The sequence below is a fragment of the Cygnus atratus genome, chromosome 2 (assembly GCF_013377495.2).
Source record: "Cygnus atratus isolate AKBS03 ecotype Queensland, Australia chromosome 2, CAtr_DNAZoo_HiC_assembly, whole genome shotgun sequence".
Taxonomy (NCBI): domain Eukaryota; kingdom Metazoa; phylum Chordata; class Aves; order Anseriformes; family Anatidae; genus Cygnus; species Cygnus atratus.
The window spans coordinates 149,234,392-149,255,834 of record NC_066363.1 but is presented as its reverse complement, the minus strand read 5'-3'; the positions used below and the strand labels follow the sequence as shown (position 1 = coordinate 149,255,834).

At 39.1% G+C, this 21,443-nt stretch overlaps 2 protein-coding genes across 3 annotated transcripts in view; one reads left to right on the top strand and one right to left on the bottom strand.

Annotated features, from left to right (window-relative positions):
* NSMCE2 (NSE2 (MMS21) homolog, SMC5-SMC6 complex SUMO ligase) overlaps positions 1-4,854 on the bottom strand; it is a 130,029-nt gene extending 125,175 nt beyond the window's left edge. Inside the window, exons 1-2 of the mRNA XM_035556179.2 lie at positions 4,716-4,854; positions 1,393-1,540 (exon numbers count right to left, since the gene is read on the bottom strand). Of these exons, the coding sequence (XP_035412072.1) occupies positions 1,393-1,525 (133 nt within the window). The 5' untranslated portion in view covers positions 1,526-1,540; positions 4,716-4,854. The remainder of the gene's footprint in view (positions 1-1,392; positions 1,541-4,715) is intronic.
* A 1-nt stretch (position 4,855) lies between these two features.
* WASHC5 (WASH complex subunit 5) overlaps positions 4,856-21,443 on the top strand; it is a 28,737-nt gene continuing 12,149 nt past the window's right edge. The window contains exons 1-13 of one of the 2 annotated variants that reach the window (XM_035556178.1): positions 4,856-5,306; positions 5,921-6,219; positions 8,445-8,590; positions 10,016-10,100; positions 10,372-10,472; positions 11,358-11,550; positions 13,679-13,831; positions 16,372-16,485; positions 17,592-17,763; positions 18,379-18,506; positions 19,184-19,313; positions 20,434-20,546; positions 20,996-21,162. In XM_035556178.1, coding sequence (XP_035412071.1) covers positions 6,034-6,219; positions 8,445-8,590; positions 10,016-10,100; positions 10,372-10,472; positions 11,358-11,550; positions 13,679-13,831; positions 16,372-16,485; positions 17,592-17,763; positions 18,379-18,506; positions 19,184-19,313; positions 20,434-20,546; positions 20,996-21,162 — 1,688 coding nt within the window. In that variant the 5' untranslated portion in view covers positions 4,856-5,306; positions 5,921-6,033. The remainder of the gene's footprint in view (positions 5,307-5,920; positions 6,220-8,444; positions 8,591-10,015; positions 10,101-10,371; positions 10,473-11,357; positions 11,551-13,678; positions 13,832-16,371; positions 16,486-17,591; positions 17,764-18,378; positions 18,507-19,183; positions 19,314-20,433; positions 20,547-20,995; positions 21,163-21,443) is intronic. The other variant, XM_035556176.2, reaches the window with a different exon arrangement.

Sequence of the window (21,443 nt, the reverse complement as noted above, 5' to 3'; positions counted from 1 at the left end):
GATACAGCTTAATTGTAACAATGGCCATAAGAAGCTCATCGAGAGTAAACCCCTCTCTGGACAATATATTACATAAGGTCCTTTTGCTTACTGAATGAAGTGGACAAATAACTTTAAGGTTGTAATTAAAGACTAATATGCCAGAAGTAGGTGACTGAGAAAGATCATGAAATTTCCTAAGAGTATCATGCACAAACCCTCAGCTGCAAACCTGCACAGTGAAGCTTAAGTTGCCTATCATGCCTCCAAACGCGAATGCAACAGGGGCTTGATTTGGCTTCCACTGAAAGGTGATATTACTCAAAACTTCTTCTGTCACCAATAACTAACTTCTGCAGATCATTCTGGGATTACAAGAATTCACTACATTCAGTGTGTCTCCGCTTATGGAAAAGTAGGAGGGATGGTGGCTGCAAGGGCAGCGAGGAAGCAGAACTGGCTACACCCGTCTTACCACAACGGGAATCCCCAGCTGACTGTTCAGACAAGCTTTCCATTTCCCCTACCATCCAGAAACAGCACCTCAATTGTCTCTGACAGCAACACGGATAAAAAGGTCAGAGGAGAGAGAACTATCACACTAGACAAACGGAGAAGCATTCATCTTGATTGTACATAAACCTCGGCTTAGCTGAACGCAAGATTTATAATGAATGACAAATCTTTTCTTTTAGAGGACTTTCACTCTCTGCTCATAATTAAAGCTTTAAAGGTGTGATTTTTTGTTCCTAGTGAAAATATTATCACAGATCTAAGGAGTTACAGAAATGGGAGGCATAGTATTTGTCTTTGAAAAGTAGCTTTGCACTGCACCTGTTACTGTGAAATAGCAATGACAAGACTGTTAGAAATGATTAGAGATTTATGGTATCCCAGTTTGTACATGTCCAAACTGAAGCACCCTTAAAGCGTCTGTTTTTCAGCAGAGAAACAGACAGCATTTTAGAAAATTGCATCCCCTAACAGGTGTCTCAAGCTTTGTACTCAAAATCATTAGCATTATTTAAAATATCTTGCCCTAAACATTAAATGAAACACACACAAAGAAGCAGTATTAGAAAGAAAAGTCATTTTATTCACCTTAAAAGGTCTTCTCCATCGTCTTCAGCAATACTGAAGTTTTTACAAAGCGATCGGATAATAAACACTGGAACACTACTAGTCTGGGTTGTTACAAAAGCTGGGACAATGTTTGCTTGGTATTTACATTTTCATTGAATTTATCATTGAAGAGAATGAAGTGAGTGGGATGAAAACACCCTGTATAGCCAGCAGAGCTACAGTTCCTACAACAAAGATAGATATTGACTGTAACAAAGTCAAAATATGTAGGCCTAGGATTCACCTGTGAGATTCAGGATGCAATAGAAGATACGTAGAGGAATTACTTACTGAAACTTTCCACGAGGTCAAGGGCAACGTGAGTAGTGATATCCATTCCAGTATTTATGTAAGATAGGCAGTTTTTCAGAGATGAGAGAGAGGAATCCACGGAGTTGAACAAAATTCTTGCAGCCCCTGGCATCTTGAAATCATTACTCTAGAAATAACAGACAGAACATTCTGAATGCAGTTTACACCCAAAGAATTTGGGAGATAAAACGAAAGTGCAAATAGCAGTGTTCACAGGACCGCTGAAACACTACAGAGCAGGGAGGAAATCTTAGCTCACAAGTGAAGCACTGAAACAGGCTGCCCAGAAAAGCTGTGGATGCCCCATCCCTGGAGGTGTTCAAGATCAGGTTAGATGAGGCCCTGGGCAACCTGGTCTAGTGGGTGGCATCCTTGCCCATGGCAGGGGTTGGAACCAGATGATCTTTAAGGTCCCTTCCAACCCAAGCCATTCTAGGATTCTATGAAGTGTCAGTGGAACTGCAATTCACCAGAGGTTTTCAATTCCCTTCCTATTCAACATTAAGCAAATATTAAGCAAAACTACACCCCAAAAAGCAACTTGCCCTTTTCATCTGCTCATTTCTATTGCTAAACCACAATGAAATCTAAACTCAGTGATAATGTTAGCTTGAAAATTACTGCTCTATCTCAGCTCTGAAGAAAGCCCACACGCCAAGATTTCCCTGTGTTTTCTAGACACATTAGCAATCAGGCTAGTAAGAAATACAACTTCTCACATCAAATTCAGCCCCACCATCTACAAGCCTGTTTCAACAGCTTACCCAGTGGGGAAAAATATAAATAAATACAGGACTCTAAGCATATATTCAGCAGTAAATCATCTAACATCATTTTTAAATAAAAGCCCACCTTACAGATGCTGCCTGTTTCCCCCAAAGTTGTCACAAACTGTGTTGTTAGCAGCAATGTTCCACTGGCACACAACAGCATCACACGAGAATGTTTGCCTCTTTACCACCATCTTCCCCAATACAGACCCACAACCTACAACTTTCCTGGGATTAACTGCTTCTCCTCTGTCATTAACATAACCCTCAAGTCAGTTTGCTTTCGCTATCCCTATCCACACTGTTCATATCAGTTGGTGATCTCCCCTCAAAAATTTCAGCTTCTGCCCTTCCTTTTTTAAGCTTTACCATAACTTGCTTGGACAACATGTAGGTATTGTAAGAAACAAGGATCCGGTGTGCAGAGGTTTATACAATTCCGCTCAGCTTTAAAAACACACTTGTTTATAAAAGTAAGTCTTGGACAGACAGAAATACTGTATCAGTCCATGTAAACAGTAACTAAGATTTTCAAGGACTACACTCAGATCACACTGGGAAGGAGGGAGAGAACAGAATCCATAACCAAAATTGATTTATAGTACAAATTTTATCTAAATAGTACTCAAAATTACAAGGGGATGAGTTGGTATACCAACAAAAGCCTTTGACAGGCCATAATCCAACAGAAATATGCAAAATATTAAAGGATAAAGCTTTGCCCAAGGTTTGCATATCTAAGGCTGTATCTCCCTCTCTCCCTCTACTACTTACCCTTGGATTCCAGAACTACATCTTACGCTCATCCTAACATGAATAACATCGCCATGTTCCTCATGAACATCATGCAAATTGTAAGAGTTGAATACCTGCCATCACAGTCTCTTCTCTCCTAATGTTTTCTTTCATATCTTTTTCTTTTTTTTCCTGCTTCAAAAATGTGCTTGGCTACTCAAGACCACCTTTTATGACGCTGCTTTCAGGTCATGGGTTTACAACAGTTTTTAACAACATAGTGATTTTTTGTGTTTGCCACAACTTGAATTTCTGAATTCCTTATTAACTGACTTCCTCTCTTTCCCTTCTAAAGGAGCATCTTGCCAGAGAAGAGGCAGCAGTCTTCAACAATTGCTCCGGTTAGCTCAGCTCATGCTCTCCCTGTCAAAAGACAGCAATTGTTACCTTTAGAGGCTGTCAGACTGACAGCAGAAGACATGCAAAAAGTTCCTTACAGAACTCTCTGAAAGTTTAAAAAATAAATAAAAGATTAAAGATGCTCTTCAAGATATATTTAATAACAAATGCTTTAAGTTGTTATATTATTTTTAACTTTGTTTTTTTAAGCAGCTGTTTGCTATCTTACCAAGACTATTTGTATAGAACCTCTGTGATCCAAATCTGATACACCGTTAAATAGTCACACAAAATCATGTTATCAGCTTTATCTTTCTGGGCCTATTTAGAGCATCAAAGTTAACAGCAAGAACCTAGCTGACTTCTTGAACTTGGTAAATCTCACTCATCAAGCAAGCCCGCTGTTCTTTTGAGAATTTCACAGATATACACTGAAAGACAGGATTCTGTAAAAAACAACAGTGAAAAATTAAACTGGCTTCTTCGTTCTCTTAATATTTGTGGAAGCACTGACCAAGCCAAACTGAAACTTAAGTTATTGTTTACAATATTAGATCATACCACTGTATTGGTAGTTTCATCTCAATTTGTGCTTTGGAAGATAATTTAAGTACTCTCAGACAAAATATATACATATATATAGATATAATATATATATAAGCTTATTTTTCTTAGAAATTGTTTTTGATCCCAAAGATTTCCCTCTCAAATTGTCTAAGTGAACTCTTCAACATCAGCTTGCAGCTGTCCATGCTGCCAACAGAGAAACAGCCACATCCTCACTGGAATTGGTTTTACAGCTGTAAACCTGTACAGTTTTTATAAGCCTGTACAGCTTTTGAGCCTTTCTTGCCAGAAAAGTCTTAGGCAGGTGCATCCATTTGCCACTCCCACCCCAACACACCTCACTTCAGGAAGACCCAAGCAAAACCGAGAGTTGAAAAAGTGACCAAGTGCAAGCAGTGAGGCAAGTTTCTTTCAACAGTAAGTGACCAAACGGTCCAAACAGGGCTGCAGAGCACAAATCTTAAATTATACTGCATATTCTACCACATACCTTTGAGATTTGAGCAAGCAACCTAGCTTCCCCACGCTCCCAAACCACGAGGCAGAGATCCAAAGGCGCCCACCTCTTGGGCGCCCACCTCCTGGGCATCTGGGTGACCGCCTGCCCCATAGGGCCGCTACTCTCCTCCCACAGCGGTGTGAAGAGGAGCCCCCCAAGCATCAAGCTCCGTTCCCCGTGCCCTCGTACCCTCATCTCACCCCCCGACCCCACGCTGAGGCCGCCCTACACCAGTCCCACCCGGATGGCAGCGGTCCCCCTCCATCTCCTCAGGGGGCATGGGGCGGACGGGGCGGACGAGGCGGACTCCCTCAGCAGCGCCCGCTGCTCACCTAGAGCCAGCCGCCGCAGCCCGGAGGGGTGCCGGAGGAGTCCCGGAGGTCCACCGACCCTTCCCTCTCTGCTACGAACGGGCGAGGCGGGCCGGGAAGGCGGCGGAACAGCCTCATCAGCCGGCGCCTCTCCACATGACGGCGCCATCATGTGATGGGAGGGCTGGGCACAGCCGCCACCGCCTCCCGCCGTGCTGCCACCGCCGCGGCGGGGAAGAGGTTTTTGGGGGAGAAGCCGGAGCTCGCCCCGCTGTTGGCAGCCCTGAGGCATGGGGCTAGCTCCGAGGAGGTCTCCCCAGGGCTCGTCCAGGCGGTGAGGGGCAAGGGAGGGCCTGGCGGGGCGGCCGGAGGAAGCGCCCGGAGCTGAGGCGAAAGGACAGGGAGGCGCCCGGGGCTGAGAGGGCTGCGCTGCACCGGGGGCGCGTTTCGGACGGCTCCTGCGATCTTGGACGGGGTATTCGGGCCAAAAAGGCACCCCACGGCCCGAGGAGGAGTGGGGGAGACGGAATTTAAAGCCCAGTCCTGTTCCATCGGGATTACATCCTGTTACGCCCCGCTGGGCTCCACACGACCGGACGGTCAGGCTCCTGGGTCGGGTCAGGGGGCTGAAGGGGTGCCCCCGCCTTCAGTTTGTTCCAAGGGGCTTGGAAAGGTCTTGGTTAAAAAACTAAAGTCAGTTCGAAGCTTCACGCAAAGGCTCCTAAAATATAAAAGCTTATTTTTAGTGGTGCTGTGCTGCGTATCTTGAAGGAAAAAACGTCAGTAAATAAATAGCTACAGCACAAAAGTTAGCCCTTTGGCTGCAAAAGTTTTCTTTGTTTTGCTAAAGCCCATTACAATTATTTCAGCTGTGTTTGAACCTATTATAGGCACCTAACCTGTTTTGTTTTCCTTGCCACCATCTCCTGCATGGCCTCAATTGCTTCAGTATTTGTCATCATTTCATTCTTTAACATTTCTCTTCAAATTTTCTGGTCCAAGAGACTGTGCTTGTCTTGCCTGGTTGCACAGGTGACTGAATCAAACACGGTGTATATGCTAAAGTTGAGTTCAGTGCACTTTTTTTTCACGTCACCAACTGCTTTAAATAGAGCATTTATCTTTCAACTGAAAGATTTAGGGGTATGCTTAAAAATCTGCATGGATTAAGCTATCAAAAATACAAACATGAAGCACTCTGAATGTGTGTGGTTTTGTTTTTATAGGTGCTGTTAATGGAGCAGCTGGTTTTCTTCAAATTCTTCTTCAAATAACCTGAAATCTAACGGTCAGAAACAGACTACAGGACCTGTGCTACGTGTTCACGTCCAGCTCCGCAATGGTTGATTTTCTTGCTGAAAATAATCTCTGTGGTCAGGCAATTCTTCGGATTGTCTCCTGTGGAAATGCCATCATTGCAGAACTCTTAAGACTCTCAGAATTTATTCCCGGTGTTTTCAGGCTGAAGGACAAGGCTGATCAACAGAAGTATGGAGATATCATATTTGATTTCAGTTATTTTAAGGTAAACTCTTTTCTTCTATTGTTAAACTTCACCTTAAAGTGTTGCTGTCCTGGTAGAGCATAAGGGCTACAAAATAGCCATTCCTGTGTGCTGTGTTTATTACCAGCATGCTTCAGAATTGACTGCAATGACTTGCTGTTTGCTTAGTGCTTACCAAAAATCTACTAAACTGAGATAGTAATTGGGATATGCTCGCATGCTAACATTCCACTTCTGGACTGTCTTGTATTTTGTATAGTTCTGGTCACACTTAGCCTCATCTTACTCATTTGAGTGAGCAGAAACAGTCCGGTGAGCGCTCTGTGCTTAGGCCCCTAGGCAGAATATACATTTAACCAGTACCCGCGCTGAGTTTTAGGGCAAGAAGGAGTGGCAATTTTAAGTGCATACATAGAAGAGCAGTCTTTCAGAATGTATGATGAGTCATCTGGCCTGCGAATTTTGATGGTTGTTGATCATATAAGACTCAAGTCCCCGGTTATTATTTCTTGAAGGAACTTTAAATTTTGCTTTAACCAGCAAGTTCTGAGCCTGTGCAGTGGATTGTTTTTCTTTGGAGCACTACTGTGGGCAGTATGCCCATCTTCCTTTGGTTATCTGTAGCTTATTCTTTGCAGCCGTGAAAACTGCTTCATGCTTTCCTGTTGGACAGTACCATGATTGTTCATTCACTGGGCTCGTCACATGCACTGGATCAACAAATAAATCAAAGAGAGCACGAAAAGCCCTTGTTTCCCTTACAAACTTGAAGATTCTCATAGAACATATTTCGCTCTATCATTCTCCAACGTGATTTAGAAGGAGCTGTAGGGAATTTGGCTTTACCTGGATTGTACAGTAAAAGAAAAGTTAACAATACAGCAATATGGCAGGGGTGGAGAGGAATTGGTAGGAGCTGTCAGCTTTGAGTACTGGCTCGGAGCCTCAGGCACTGAAAACCCTAAGCACAGGTGATTTCCCAGATACCTTTAGATATAAGTGTTTCAAGTCTCTCTAGAAGTCTCGTTTTTTTGTTGTTTGTTTGTTTTTGTTTTTAGGCAAATTACTTGAAAATTTTGAAGTGGATAGGTGTAATTGGTGAGAAATACAGTTATCCTGGAAACTGGAAGGATTTTAACGTTAAGGAAGCAAAGCAGTGCTGCTACTTTCCAGAGTGATTGCACCAAAAGCAATAAAAGACATACTTACAAAACAGAGGTTATATCACTGCTAACACTTCATTCCCGTATACATGATTCTTAAAATTAGTTAATGAGAAAAGATTTGAAATTTTGAAAAAATCCGTAGGCGTTTTGGGACCTACTTTTATCCTTTGTTTTATGTGGCAATTTGAAAGAGTGAAACACAAGACCATTTTTAAAACTACACAACAATTACCAACCAGATATTAGGCTTGATATTTTATTTTAACTCTATTTTAAGTTTTTTTTTTAAATCGAGTTCATGTTTATTAAATCCTTTGAAGTCATGGTCTTATGCCATGGTAAGTGGTCTGTGAAATATCAACACCATTTTCAATTAAATATTAATATTTTCAATTAAGCATAAGTGATATTTTCAATTAGATGTTAGTGATAAGATCAAACAGAGGTTTTAAGAAATATCTACCATACTAAATGCTTAGAAAGAAAAGGTTGCAGCCTTGCTTTCAGAAAGCCAGGCTTGTCATCCCTACCCTTTTTTGCACACGGTTCTTAGTGACATAGTTTCTGCGTTAATTTGGGGTACTGGTACTGAGCTAGATCCGGAGTCTGTAAAAACTCTCAGATAAGTCTCATGCTTTCAAGCAGTTTAAATGCATGAGAAAGTACTAAGCTCACAACTGTTTGTGAGGTCTCAATCTGATGTATTCTAGCTGAGATACCAATCAGACCAAAGGTGTAAAGGAAGAAATTCCAGCAGGGAGATGGATAGTACTACAGAAAGCCCATTGTGAAGCATACAGCAGCTTTGGATGCGTCGAAGTTTTATCCAAAGTGTTAGCTGTTCTTTCCTATTGGTTGCAAAGGAGAAATTATGTTCAAAATCAAAGTGTAAGAAAGCATAAAGTTAATCTTCGTAGATGTTCAATCATAAAGTAGCTTGGAAAATTACAGGTTCTTGTTTTAGTGAGAAATGTTGATTTGTTGTTACATGCACACTGGTGGTTGTGTGTTGTGTAATCTGCTGAAAAGCGTTGTGGACACAGTCAAATGCTGTCTCTAAACGTGAATGTCTTTTCTTAGGGGCCTGAGGCATGTGAAGGCAAACTGGAAGCCAAACCTGAGTTACTGGACTTAGATGAAGAATTTCGTGAAAACAACATTGAAATTTTGACAAGATTTTATCTAGCTTTTCAGAGTGTACATAAATACATTGTAGATTTGAACAGGTATAGTATATTAAATACATGTAGAGTTACTGACTAGGGTACTATTGAGTCTTAATGATGAGAAGCTTTTTCTTCAGAGAGCCGGTATGCTCGCTGTTTAAATGTATACATGAATACATTGGCTCTTGGGAACCTGGATTACTGGAGTAAGCACTAATGTTTAAAATCATAGAATGATCTAGATTGGAAAAGACCTTCAGGATCTACAAGTTGAACCATCAGCATGACCTACTGCATCCCATCACTAAGCCGTATACCCTAGTGCCACATCCACATGTTTCTTAAATACCTTAGGGATGGGGACGCCACCACTTTCCCTGGGCAGCCTGTTCCAATGCTTGACCACCCTCTTCATGAAGAAATTCTCCCTCATATCTAATCTAAACCTCCCCTGGCACAACTTGAATTTGTTTCCTAGCATCCTATAACTTGTCACTAGATGAAAGACTGACACCCTCCTTGCTGCAACCTCGTTTCAGGTAGTTATAGAGACTGATGAGGTCTCCCCTCAGCCTCCTTTGCTCCAGACTAAACAACTCCAATTTTCTCAGCTGCTCCTCATAAATCTTGTTTTCTGGTACCTTCATTGCTCTTCTCTGCACACACGTGAGCAACTCGGTATCCTTTTGAAGGACCCAAAACTGAATACAATATTCAAGGTGTGATCTCACCAATTTATTCCTATTGTTGCTTACCAGCTTAATACATGACTTGAAAACTTTTAAGCTGTTAATTAGAGATATTTTTTCTCCTTTATCATCGATATTGTCATGAAGATTTTTGAATAAAAGGAGACTCCATGTTGTCAAACTAAATTTTTGTGAAAAAGTTCCTGAGAATCTTAAGCATAAGTTATTTTTGTTGCTGGTTTTATCTGAAAAGATTTATCGTAGGGTAATATGTAGTGTTACTGGGAAGTCCTTAAATAAGAAGAAATTCTGTTAATCCACAAGAATGTTCTCTGTTCCTAGCTCCACCTTCCATATTGCATTTGAGATAAATTTAACCTATTTCCAGGAGATGTTTGGGGGGTAACTTGACAATGTGACAGTTTTACTAGGTTTTGGAGTGGGGGAGGAGCTTTTCTTTCTCAGTCTTTTGTTCTCAGGCTGTTATTCACCCATTTGAACGTTAAGAGGATGTCAGATGTAAGGTACAGAGTATCCTCCAGCATAGTTCATGCACATCACCTGGAAATGGAAGGAGGATTTTGCCAGCTGGTTGGCTCTAGCTAGGAGTTCCAGCCTCTCATTTCAAACCAGAGCATCTGTTCCTCTTTGTCTGAAAAACCTAATGCTGCGTGTACTAGGAAGATGTTCTGACGCATCTCTGGACTTTCAAACGATTTTGGTCAATTGAGTTCTGAAGAAACATAATTTGAGAGCAAAGCGGTCGATGACCAACTCTCTTTGTTGTGATTCCTAGATATTTAGATGACCTCAATGAAGGAATTTACATTCAGCAAACATTAGAAACCGTCCTCCTTAATGAAGATGGAAAACAACTTTTAGTAAGTATTCAATAATTCTGTAATATAAAACAGGGTACCAAGCAGTTCTGTGCCACGCTAGACAAAAATGAAAATTCACCAAATACACAGTAATGCTATGGCTTATTTTGAGGAAGACAGAGACCAAAAATCTTCAGCCTGCCATTTTTGACAGTGTGTTGACTACATAGTTGCCATTCTGTTAGTTTATCAGCACTTGTTTGTCTTTTAATATTACTACAAAATTGTGTTGATGCAATTTCTTCCCTTTGTTCTTTCTCTTTCCCGACAGTGTGAAGCACTCTATCTATATGGAGTCATGCTACTGGTCATTGACCAAAAAATTGAAGGAGAAGTCAGAGAAAGAATGTTGGTTTCCTACTACAGATACAGGTAAGGTATATCGGTATTCAGAAGCACTCAAGGCTGAAAAAATGTAACAAGATATACTCAATTCACTGGGTTATTGAATTAAGATAATGGAAATATCAGCACCTGTTTGACTGTATAGATAGACTGATAATTTTGCAGAGCTCTATAAATATCAATAGAGCTCCTTGCATTAGCTGTTTTTGCAGGTCTGGCTGTAAAACTGCGGCAGCAGATTTTTTCATGCTATCACAACAGAGAGTTGAAGTCCACTGACATATAAGCTTTCAGCTAAAGCTTTAGCATTGCAAGTGTGAGCTGTGAAGGTACCATAGGTATGTGAGCAAATCTTGGTGAAAAGTCCTGAGTATCTAGATCGCAAATGTGTTGCAAGTCAGGCTTCTTGTTACAGTGCTGGGTAAGTGGAATCAGTAATGGGATTTCGTAGGTAGACTGACAGCATCATTATATGACAGGAAGGGTCTCAAAGGGTATAAGTGCAAATCCTTTCACACATAATTTAACTAAAAGGGGGTATCCTGTTCCTGTGTTGCTTTGACTGTTGAATGCAGAAATGGAGCAACAAGCAGAATTCATAAAAGGCAGGTGGAAGAAACAAAGAAACAGAACAAAACTATCCCTCTGAATACAAAGCTGTTTTTTCTGTCACTGTATAAAGTTCGTTTTTCTGTTTGTGCTTTGTATGTTTATCTGGGATTTCAGTATGGATGTGTATCAGTGTCCTCCTATAATGGTGAAAACTGTATTCATGGCGTAAACAGCCAAAAATCTTCCAGACCTTAATATCTGATTGTTTTCTTGGAGGACGGTCATGGTTACAAGGGAAGGGAAAGGAGGAAATAACTAGGTCATAGAGCTCAATTTTTGTTCCTTCCTTTTGTAAAACAGTGCAGCCCGATCCTCTGCTGATTCCAATTTAGATGATATCTGTAAATTGCTTCGAAGCACTGGGTACTCGAGCCAACCAGGAGCTAAAAGACCTCCAAACTACCCTGAGAGCTACTTCAGCAGGGTACCCATAAGCGAAACATTCATCAGCATGGTTATTGGCCGCCTGCGGTCAGACGACATTTATAATCAAGTAAGTTACTGTGAAATAAAAGAGGCATCTACAATAGACTAGCAGATGATTTCTCAGGTAAGCTACTCAACAATGAAGCACAGAAGAAAATAAAGCATGTAATCACCAAATTGTGGAGGTTGGAAAAGACTTTTTGCAGTCATGTAGTCTGAGCTCCTGGCTTAAGCAGGGTCAACTTGAGCAGATTGCCCAGGACAACATCCAGTTGGGCTTTGAATACCTCCAGAGGGTGGAGAATGCAGAACCTCTCTGGGCAATCCATTCCAATGTGTGACTAACCTCACAGTAAAAAACAAGCAAACAAAAAAACTCACCCATTTTCTTTAATGTCTTTAAATCTTAAATGATTGGTCGCTCTTAATAACTAATCCCCTCAGAGGTTGCTGTTATTTTAGTTAGCTTCTGCAAAGAGATTTGTCATCCCTTAGTAGATAGCTTGATTAAAAAGAAACCCTAATGTCACAGTTCTTAACTACTATAATTGAATTAATAAAGGGAAAAACAAAACGAAAGAAGCAAAGTATGAACCATGTCTCAGTCTCCTCTAATATGACTCCTTTGAGAGAGCTTTAACAAAACATTTGCTTTTGAGCAGAGTTTGGTCTGTAGCGCGAACAATCTTTTTTTCTGTAATTTTTGGCACACATTTAGTGAATCCTGGATGACTGAAACAGTACGTAGATGCCAGAAAAACTGTGTTTGAAGACTATTGAAAGATAGAAGAAACAAGCAAAGGCTTAAATCTGTAGGTAGGAGTAGCAATATAAAAGTAGGGACCTCACTGAAAGTGCTTTCGGACTGTGGACAGACATACTGACATTCAAAGGGGAAAAAGGCCTCATCAGGTACTGTACTGCAGAATTTTTTTTAAACGTTGGAAAGTTCATGAAACAAATAAGTGCATTTAGCAAGCTGCAAAGAAAGCCCATTTTATGATATATTCATGTTTCTAGTAAGAAACCAGGAAGTGTTAGTGAGATTGTACTTTTGTGAAGTACTTCTTAATCTGGAAACCTTACTTAGAAACGATACTTTATATCAAAATTACTTGCTCTCTTATTTATATAATATTATTGACTTATTGCAAAGACAGTAAACATTTGTGATTTCTATTTCTATAGTACAGTTAATAATGTTTACTGAAAAACAGTAATGTTACTATACAAAGCATTATAATTATATAGTCATTATAAAGCATGGTTATGATTAATGCACTTTTTCCAATGTAGTTCAAAAAGTTAAATTCAGGTAGAAAACTTCAGTTCAACCCGAAGTGAATGGAGCTTGTTTTAGTGAAGTACATTATGTCTGTGTTGTTACCTCCTTTGATACTTGCAGCCTATTTTCAGTGGCAATAGGCAGAAGTCTCCTGATTTTTCTTACTAGTCAAAAATCTTAACCTTATAAAGTAACTAGACAAAATTAAATAAAAGTAGGATGTTACTAAATAAAAGCAGGGAACAGTTTTCCTAAGGACAAATCGTTGTGTCTTATTTAATATGATTTTAATGCCAACTCTTGTGTTAGTATGGAGGTCTTTTAATATATTATCCTATGTACTTTTAAAATGAAATTTCAGTTGATAATTTGAATCTTTTTGGTCTCGCTGATACACGGAATGGGTGAATAATTAAATTATCTTCATTCTAATTGTCTCTTTTATTAAATTACTCTTACTTTTATTAAATTAATCCTTATTTCTATGTGAGATGAACTACAGCATCCCCAGTCCTTACGTAATACTTTTTTCCAGCTCTGCTTCTTTCAAATCATCTTAAGCTCTTTTGTTGATCCCTCCTTTGACACATGTACAGCACAGTAATATCTTCTGGTAGCCTGTTAAAATTAGAAGATATCTACACGGTCAACTTTTATATTCTGTAAAATATATCTGGTAAATACACTGCATGTATAAACATGTCCCACTTACGTGCATATGCTCTTTATCTCATAGTAACCTATATATAATATCCAGGATAGAATACATAACATATATCCTCTAGGATATGTTATATATATGTTACTATATAATATGCATGTATTACTTTTTAATGTGCCTCATGATATTTGCAAGTGGTTTATGTGGCTGTATATTACATTCTTGTTTTGTTTTGTTCCCTTTTCGTAGGTTTCTGCCTATCCTTTACCAGAACACCGCAGCACTGCCCTGGCTACTCAGGCTGCTATGCTCTATGTGATTCTGTACTTTGACCCTTCTATTCTTCACACACAGCAAGCAAAAATGAGAGAGATAGTGGACAAATACTTTCCAGATAATTGGGTAAAAATTAATTTTGTTTTAAAGCTGTTCTCTAGATTTACTGTTATAGAAATAATATACGTAGTTTTTACAGCATGAATTACAGAAAAAAAAATGTTCTAAAAGAATCTGTTCTTATTCTTTTCTGGTGAAGTTTTACTTTGTTCAGAATGGAGCAATCTGAGTCAAACCTTCTGGGTAAGCTCGGAAAGCTATCCTTTGAAAATATGAATTTTCACTGTAAATGCTTACCTCAACTACATTCTGATACCACCAAGGTAAGTCAATCACAAAAAAAATGTCAGCTGGAAGGTGCATATAGGCATCTTCTAGTCCAACCTTCTCAAAGCAGAGCTGGCTTCAGAGTAAAAGTAGGTTGCTCCAGGTCTTGTCCAGTAGAGTTTTCAACATCCCTAAAAATTAAGATTCTACAGCCTCAGGGCTCCTGTGGCGAGGTTTAATCACTCATGGTGAGGAATTTCTTCCATCTGTCCAACTGGAATTTCCCTCAGCTCGTGACCATTGCCTCTCGACTTTTCAGTGTGCTCCTCTGAGGTGAGTCTGGCTCTGTCGTATCTCTAACTTCCCTTTAGATAGTGGAGGACTGCCATCAGATCCCTTTGCCGCCTTCTCTCTAGCATAAGCAAAGCCAGCTCCCTCAGCTCCCTTCCATTGTGGGTCCCATCCTAGTAGCCTTCCATTTGATTCACTCCAGTTTGTCCATGTCTGTCTTGTGCTGAGGAGCCCAAACATAGGCAAATTACTCTAAATGGGACCTTATGAATGCTGACTGGAGGGACTATTCGCTTCCTTCAATCTACTGGCCACAGTCTGGCTGGCATAGTCTAGTGTATGATGAGTCTCCGTTGTCGTAAGGCTGTGTGTCTGATTCCTGTTCAGTTTGTCCACCAGGACACACAGGTCCTTTTCTGCAGAATTCTTAAGCAGGCAGTCAGTTCCCAGACTGTGCTGTTGCAAGGGTTTGTTTCTGTCTCCAGCTACTGGACTTTATGTTTAACGTTACTGAACTTCCTCTGTTTTCTGCTGGTGAATTCGACTGACTTGTCAAGGCCTCTCTGGATGGCAGGCTTGCTCTCCAACAAATTCCCCACACACACGTTGTTTGAAAACTTGTTTGAGGATACATTCCATGCCGTTGTCCAAATAACTTAGAAGCAAAGCCTGTCACTGTGCGATTCTATAGACTGGTAAGATGCAGTGATCAAAAGGGCATTTCTGTGCATCTCAGTGCTAAGATTTAGGACCTCCATCCAGAAGCCCTAGTCTGCAAAAAATGCTACTGAAGTAGGCTGGCATGTAACAGGAGAGTCCTCAGGTAGTCTATATCAAAGGGAATCAGACTTCACAAAGAAACTAGAAATTCATTTATGTATCTTCATTGGTTTCAAATTGCATTCCTCTCTACCATTAGTGGAACAGTGAAGAAAGGAGTGAAGAAACTGCAGTAGCTGGCTGTTTTAATATAAGCTCATTACAACTCATCAGTTTTTTTCCTCCTTTTTTTTCTGAAAAACTTTAAGCTTTTATTTGGGATGAGAACTCAAATTTTTGAGTATGCCAGCATCTGTATTCACTTGACTTCATTGTACAAACGGTTACTTTGATACAACGCCTGTCTAGTGATCAGGTATGGACGAGTTAGCCGCATCATACAGAAGCGTTTCAAATCAGTCTGAGCAGTGGAACTGTAGCCTTTTAAGGAACTGACAGCAGGAAACACCGAGCTTTATTTCAGCAGTATTAGAAGGATCTTCTTATCAGCAGACCAGTGTCCCATTTACCTCTTCTGGCTTCTTTTTTGACATTTTACAAAACGGTCAGTGGTTGACAGTGTTGCCCTAGATGTGATCACTCCAAGATGGACAGACATTGGAGCAATAGTGTGACGAAGCTGATGATGCCAAAGCTCTGTGTATCCTTCGTCTGTCAGTCACCCAAGACTTCCATTTTTAATCATGTATCTTACAAACACTTGCAAGACAACCACAATTCAGTATTTTTAATCACATTTAAACTTGACCTTGGGGTCTCAAAACCGTTTCTCTTTGTTCCTTAAAAATCAGAGTGTGGAATCATAGCTTCCTTCTGTTTGTGTTTGCGATGGAAGACACGTTACATTTCTGTTTGGCACTTTGGGCATTCTTAGAGGAGGATTCATTTAGATGTTTGTTGTTTTTTTTTCTCTGTCATAGTCGGCTCCCCAGTCAGTCTTGCTTTTGTCAGCCTTGTGCACAGGAACATGGAAATTCGGAAATGAAAAGGAAGTCATAAGTTCATGGGCAGGAGTGCGGAATAGAGACCAAGGATCAGACACAGTGACTGAAAAAACTGTCAGCTTGTTTTCAGAACTAAGCTTCAATTAACTAATTAACTGTATTTCATTTCATTTCTTCCTACTCTGGAGCAAAGAATACAGATATCAAAAAAGTTTAGTTATCTCCTATTGATACCTACAACATATAACTCTCTACTCGTGTTGCTAAATGAAAAGTGTGTCTTCGTAATAAAATTGTAAACACAGCTTCTTGTTTGCTGCTTAGGTTATTAGTATTTACATGGGAATCACTGTAAATCTGGCAGAAGCATGGGAGCCCTACAAAGCTGCTAAAACCGCCCTCAACTACACGCTGGATATTGCAAATGTCAAAGAGCAGGTGTGTAAGACAGCATTCAACATTTTTAGCAAGATTTCAGGCTGTGTGGCTATCTCAAATATCTGTATTTTTATCCTCTTGTGTACAATTGTTTGAATTGTATTCAAGTACAATACTTTGAGTATGTAACTTTTGTAAAAAAAAAACTGAGTTAAAAATACTTCAAGGTCTCAAAATCTTGTACGCCTATCATTGCTTATTTTACTTCCTCTTGTGGAAAAAGAGGCTAGAAGATTCCCTTTTCCCTAAAAGTTCCTGGGTCACAACTTGACAAAATAGATGCTGGCGCTCAACACCATCTTGTTCAGTATGGCATACCTTAAGCTGACTATGGTGTTTGGTCTTCCATAGGTAAATGTTTTAGAAGTTATACATTCATTTTGATAATGTGGTACTCAGCCAAATAGTTGTACATGGTGCCTCCCAGATTAGCTAAACAATAATCTGGAAAAAACCACCTGCTTTAAAAGAATGATACCTTAACGTTGTATAATGCAATGTAGTTGTTGGTTTTTTATGTGAGATTATTTTTTTATGCCTAAAAAACAGTGAATAATACTGGCCTGTTTGTAAAACCAGGCAATAATTGGGGGATTTTGCTGGACTGATGATTGTTTAAATGCCTCCTTAGAGTTTGAACCAAGTGCTCAGAAAAGAACACCACACAGAAGTGTCTGATTAGAAGAACCATGTTATACGTTGTCTTCTAAACTTAGGGAATGTGAGCAGACATTTCTTGTTAGTCTTCAGGGAAGGAGTTTGCTAAGTAGAACTGGCACTTAATTCATGACAAGTATATCCCGTTCTCAAGTAGATTTTGTTTTGTTCTTTCTTATTATCACCATTTTTAGGAATGATTTCTAGCAAGTATGTAAGTGAATATATATGAAGCTCGCAAGTGTAGAGCAAAGATCCTGAAATATACTTTACATTCGTTGTTATGTAGCTGCAGTTTATTATGTTGCCTACCAGAACTGATAGTGAGTTTTTTATATTACTTTTCTGATCTGATACCCTTTAAGCTTTAGGAAGCCCCAGCCACATTTTACATGACGCGTCCCTTTTGAGGCAAGGATTATATTGACACAAGCATTGTGTATTCTAAGGCAAGCAGGTACGCTGCGGTCACTGAGCGCGTGCACACTCAGGTGCAGCAGTTTCTCAAAGAGGGCTGTCTAAGGGAGGAGCTGGTGCTGGACAATATTCCCAAGCTGCTGAATTGCCTACGAGACTGCAATGTAGCAATCCGCTGGTTGATGCTTCACACTGCAGACACAGGTAAGACCTCGTGCCAGACTTTTATTCCAGAGTTGTCAGTCCTGCTCTACTGGTGCTTCATCTTAGGTCCTGAGAGAAGTTCACTGTGTGCTACTGTTGAAGTCAGCAGAATTTCATTTACTGTTTTCAGTAGTTTGTTGAGCTCTTCTTTTGTTAACAGTCTCCTAAAATCTTTGGCTGAAAAGTACACACGTGCATTTCCTTAAATCTTGCAAACTACATACAGGTATAAAAAGAACCTTTGAGAAGTCATGATCCTGTTGAATAATATTCTGCAGAAAAAGTCTGGGAATGTTATCTTCTTGTGCCTTATCATATGAAGCATCATTCTGAGAATTGTATGTATCACTAAAATGAAAGCAATAGCCAGCTTTTTAATATGTTAGTAATTAATTATTTGAAAACACAGGTTTTATTCTGATAACTGTTGAATAATGTCTCTGACATGAGTTTGGATCTGTAAACTTACCTGCTTAGGTATACTCTACTCTTGGTTGAATGCCTGTGCTGTCTTTGGGACTTCTTGGTACGTGAGATCTTCTGTTGCACCTACAAAGATTTAAATGCTTGGCCAAATTCTGTAGCAGTGGAGAAATGTTGTCCTTCCATTTTCAGCTTGTGATCCAAATAATAAACGTCTCCGTCAGATAAAGGATCAAATTCTAACAGACTCGAGGTACAATCCCAAGATCCTTTTCCAGCTTCTTCTGGATACAGCTCAATTTGAATTCATTTTGAAAGAGGTAACGTGCTGCTGCTTTCTTCAGTGTTCTCCCCTGAGCAACAGAGCAGAGCTGAAGACTTGATTTTGCCTGAATATCCCGATAATAAGCACACTCAAATCTGTTGAGAATGCTGCACAACTTTTTATCCTCCCATACTTCTCTTTTCCAGGCTTTCTTTAAAACAAAGAAGAAAGCCCATGTCTGTTGAGGATAAGCTGCTAGGAAAACTCTTACATCTCTATATAAATTTATGCCATCTGTAAAAACACTCTCCATTAATTCTGTGGTACTAATCTGGTAAAATACATACAAGCATGCTTAACTTCAGTTACATGCTCCTTTGGATTGAGTTTCTGTGTATAGATTGAGATAACTATGCAAAGTATAACTCAAAATTAGATCGGTCTTGTAGCATCTCTAAGCTAAAAAAGTTACTGGATAATTCTATAACTGACTAAAAGCCAACAATATCTGTCATATATATATTTTTAATTCAGTTAATTTCTATCACCATATGTACATCTCACTGGCTGTATTTCTCAATGCTTTAAATTTTGTATTTAATGTTCTGGTGAGGTCTTGAAGTTATTTAGTACTCCCTGTAGGTCAGTTCCATCTGTTATAAGTATTTCATTTCATTTATTGTAGTTTGCCTTCTTGCCAGTTTAATTTATCAAATGCTTTGTTTTCAATAGATGTTCAAACAGATGCTGTCAGAAAAACAAACAAAATGGGAGAACTATAAAAAAGAGGGATCTGAAAGGATGACTGAACTTGCTGATGTCTTCTCAGGAGTTAAACCTCTTACAAGAGTAGAGAAAAATGGTAATTACTAAAAACTAAACTGATGGGGGGAAAAAAAGTAATTTTCTTTTTTACTTCCAAACAAATACTGAAAGAAAATACACGAGGCTAATACTGATATTAATGAAAAAATTCATATCCTTCAGCTGACACAGACATCTCTTACATGCTGTCTAACTTAGGTTTACTGCATATGTTCCATATGTAAGCCATGATTACGTACCTAATATTTAGATGGACATATTTTTAAATATTTTTTCTTATTGCTTTGTGTAGAGATGTTAGGTAAGGTAACAAAATGCCATTGCGCTTTCCCATGTGTAACGGAGTTGACATTATTGTGTTCTATGCACAAAGGAGTGGGAAAACCATATCTGTTAAATATGGGGTTGCTTTAAGATTTCTTTCATTCTTTTCCTAGTCGTGTCCTGCATTTGTTGTATCAGCATTTTTTTTAAAGCTTCTTTTACTTCTCTTCTGCACTGAATCTTTGACATTCTCCAAGGAAATGACTTAAAAGCATGAATCTGTATTTCCAAATTTCCTGCTCTGTTTTTTGAAACCTCTTCTTTTTTTTTTTTTCCTGAGTTGATGTAAGAATGAGAATTTTAGATCACTGTCTCATTTGATCAAACACTGCATAATGTCAGTGTAAGGGCGGTATTAGTGATTGTTCCAAAATAGCTAAATTTAGAATAAAGACAATTTTATCACTTTCTTCCATATAAAAGCAGACTTACCTTACTGAATTCTTTCCCTCTATCATCTTGATGTCAGCAAACTTCTAGCTAAAACACAGAAATTGCAGCTGCCAAGATAAATGGCATTGTAAAACCATTTATAAAACACAATTTCATAATTTAAAGGGATTTATCTTCTTTGAATAGGTTTTATTATGCCAATTTGTTTTGATAATTGTTTTTTAATGTTCTCTGTGACACTTACCTAAGCATCTGCTCCTTTAAAAGTCTGTGTCTGGAAAGGCTAGAATTGTAGAAGTAAAATGAAAACATTGTAAATAATGCCCTGTATGTATAGTTTTGAATGTTTTTGTTCTTCTTATTGTCTAGCAAATTCCTGGTGTCTTTATTGTTTACTGCCCTTGCAAAGATTTGATTAAATTTTGCTTGTTCTTACGTAGAAAATCTTCAGGCTTGGTTCAGAGAAATCTCCAAGCAAATCATGTCTCTCAACTACGATGATTCCACTGCAGCAGGCAGAAAAACTGTGCAGCTCATACAGGCACTGGAGGAGGTATGGCAAAGAAATTTTGAGATAAGTGAATTACAAGACAAATCTTCATTTTAACAATAAGCTAAGTCTATAGATCTTTGCAGTCTTGCATATACAGTCGTCAGGACTTGCCTATAGACCTAATAATTGTAAAATAAGGAATACTGCATGAAAAATCATACCACCTACAGCTGATTAGTAAGATTTTCTGGAGAAATTAATTCAATATTAAACATTATCTGTCAACATTACTTACTATTTTATTAAAAATACTGAAAATAAATTCACTTGAAGATAGAGAGGATAATTTGGAAAGCAAAATAAAATTGTAGGCCAGGATTTGTTAAGTGTCTTACTGTATCATAGCCTGGAAGAGAGAGATCAGTTTACTGATTTTATTAATGTTGTTGTCTTTAGAGATGAATAGACAAAAAGGGTATTTTTTTGTTTGCTTTTGTTTTTAAATACAGGTCCAAGAATTCCACCAACTGGAAAATAATCTGCAAGTTTGCCAGTTTCTGGCTGACACCCGCAGATTTCTTCATCAGATGATCCGAACTATCAACATTAAAGAAGAGGTCTTGATCACCATGCAGATAGTTGGTGATCTTTCTTATGCTTGGCAATTAATTGACAGGTATCCTAGCACGAGGTTTTTTCTTCTAAGTCATCATTACTGAAACTTTTAGGAAATAACAAGAGGAAATGTTTTTTATAACACTGTTGGACTTGATAACCTTTGTAGGTCTCTTCCAACTGAAAGTATTCTATGAGTTGTTGAGTATATTTTGCTCTTACCAACTTGAATAAGAATTAACAGCCATCCTTGGCATGTTGTTAGCTGCAGGCTAAGTAATGCCATACCTTTTTAGTTTATACCCTGTTCCAACTAAAACAATTTAAGTTTCTATCTCCACC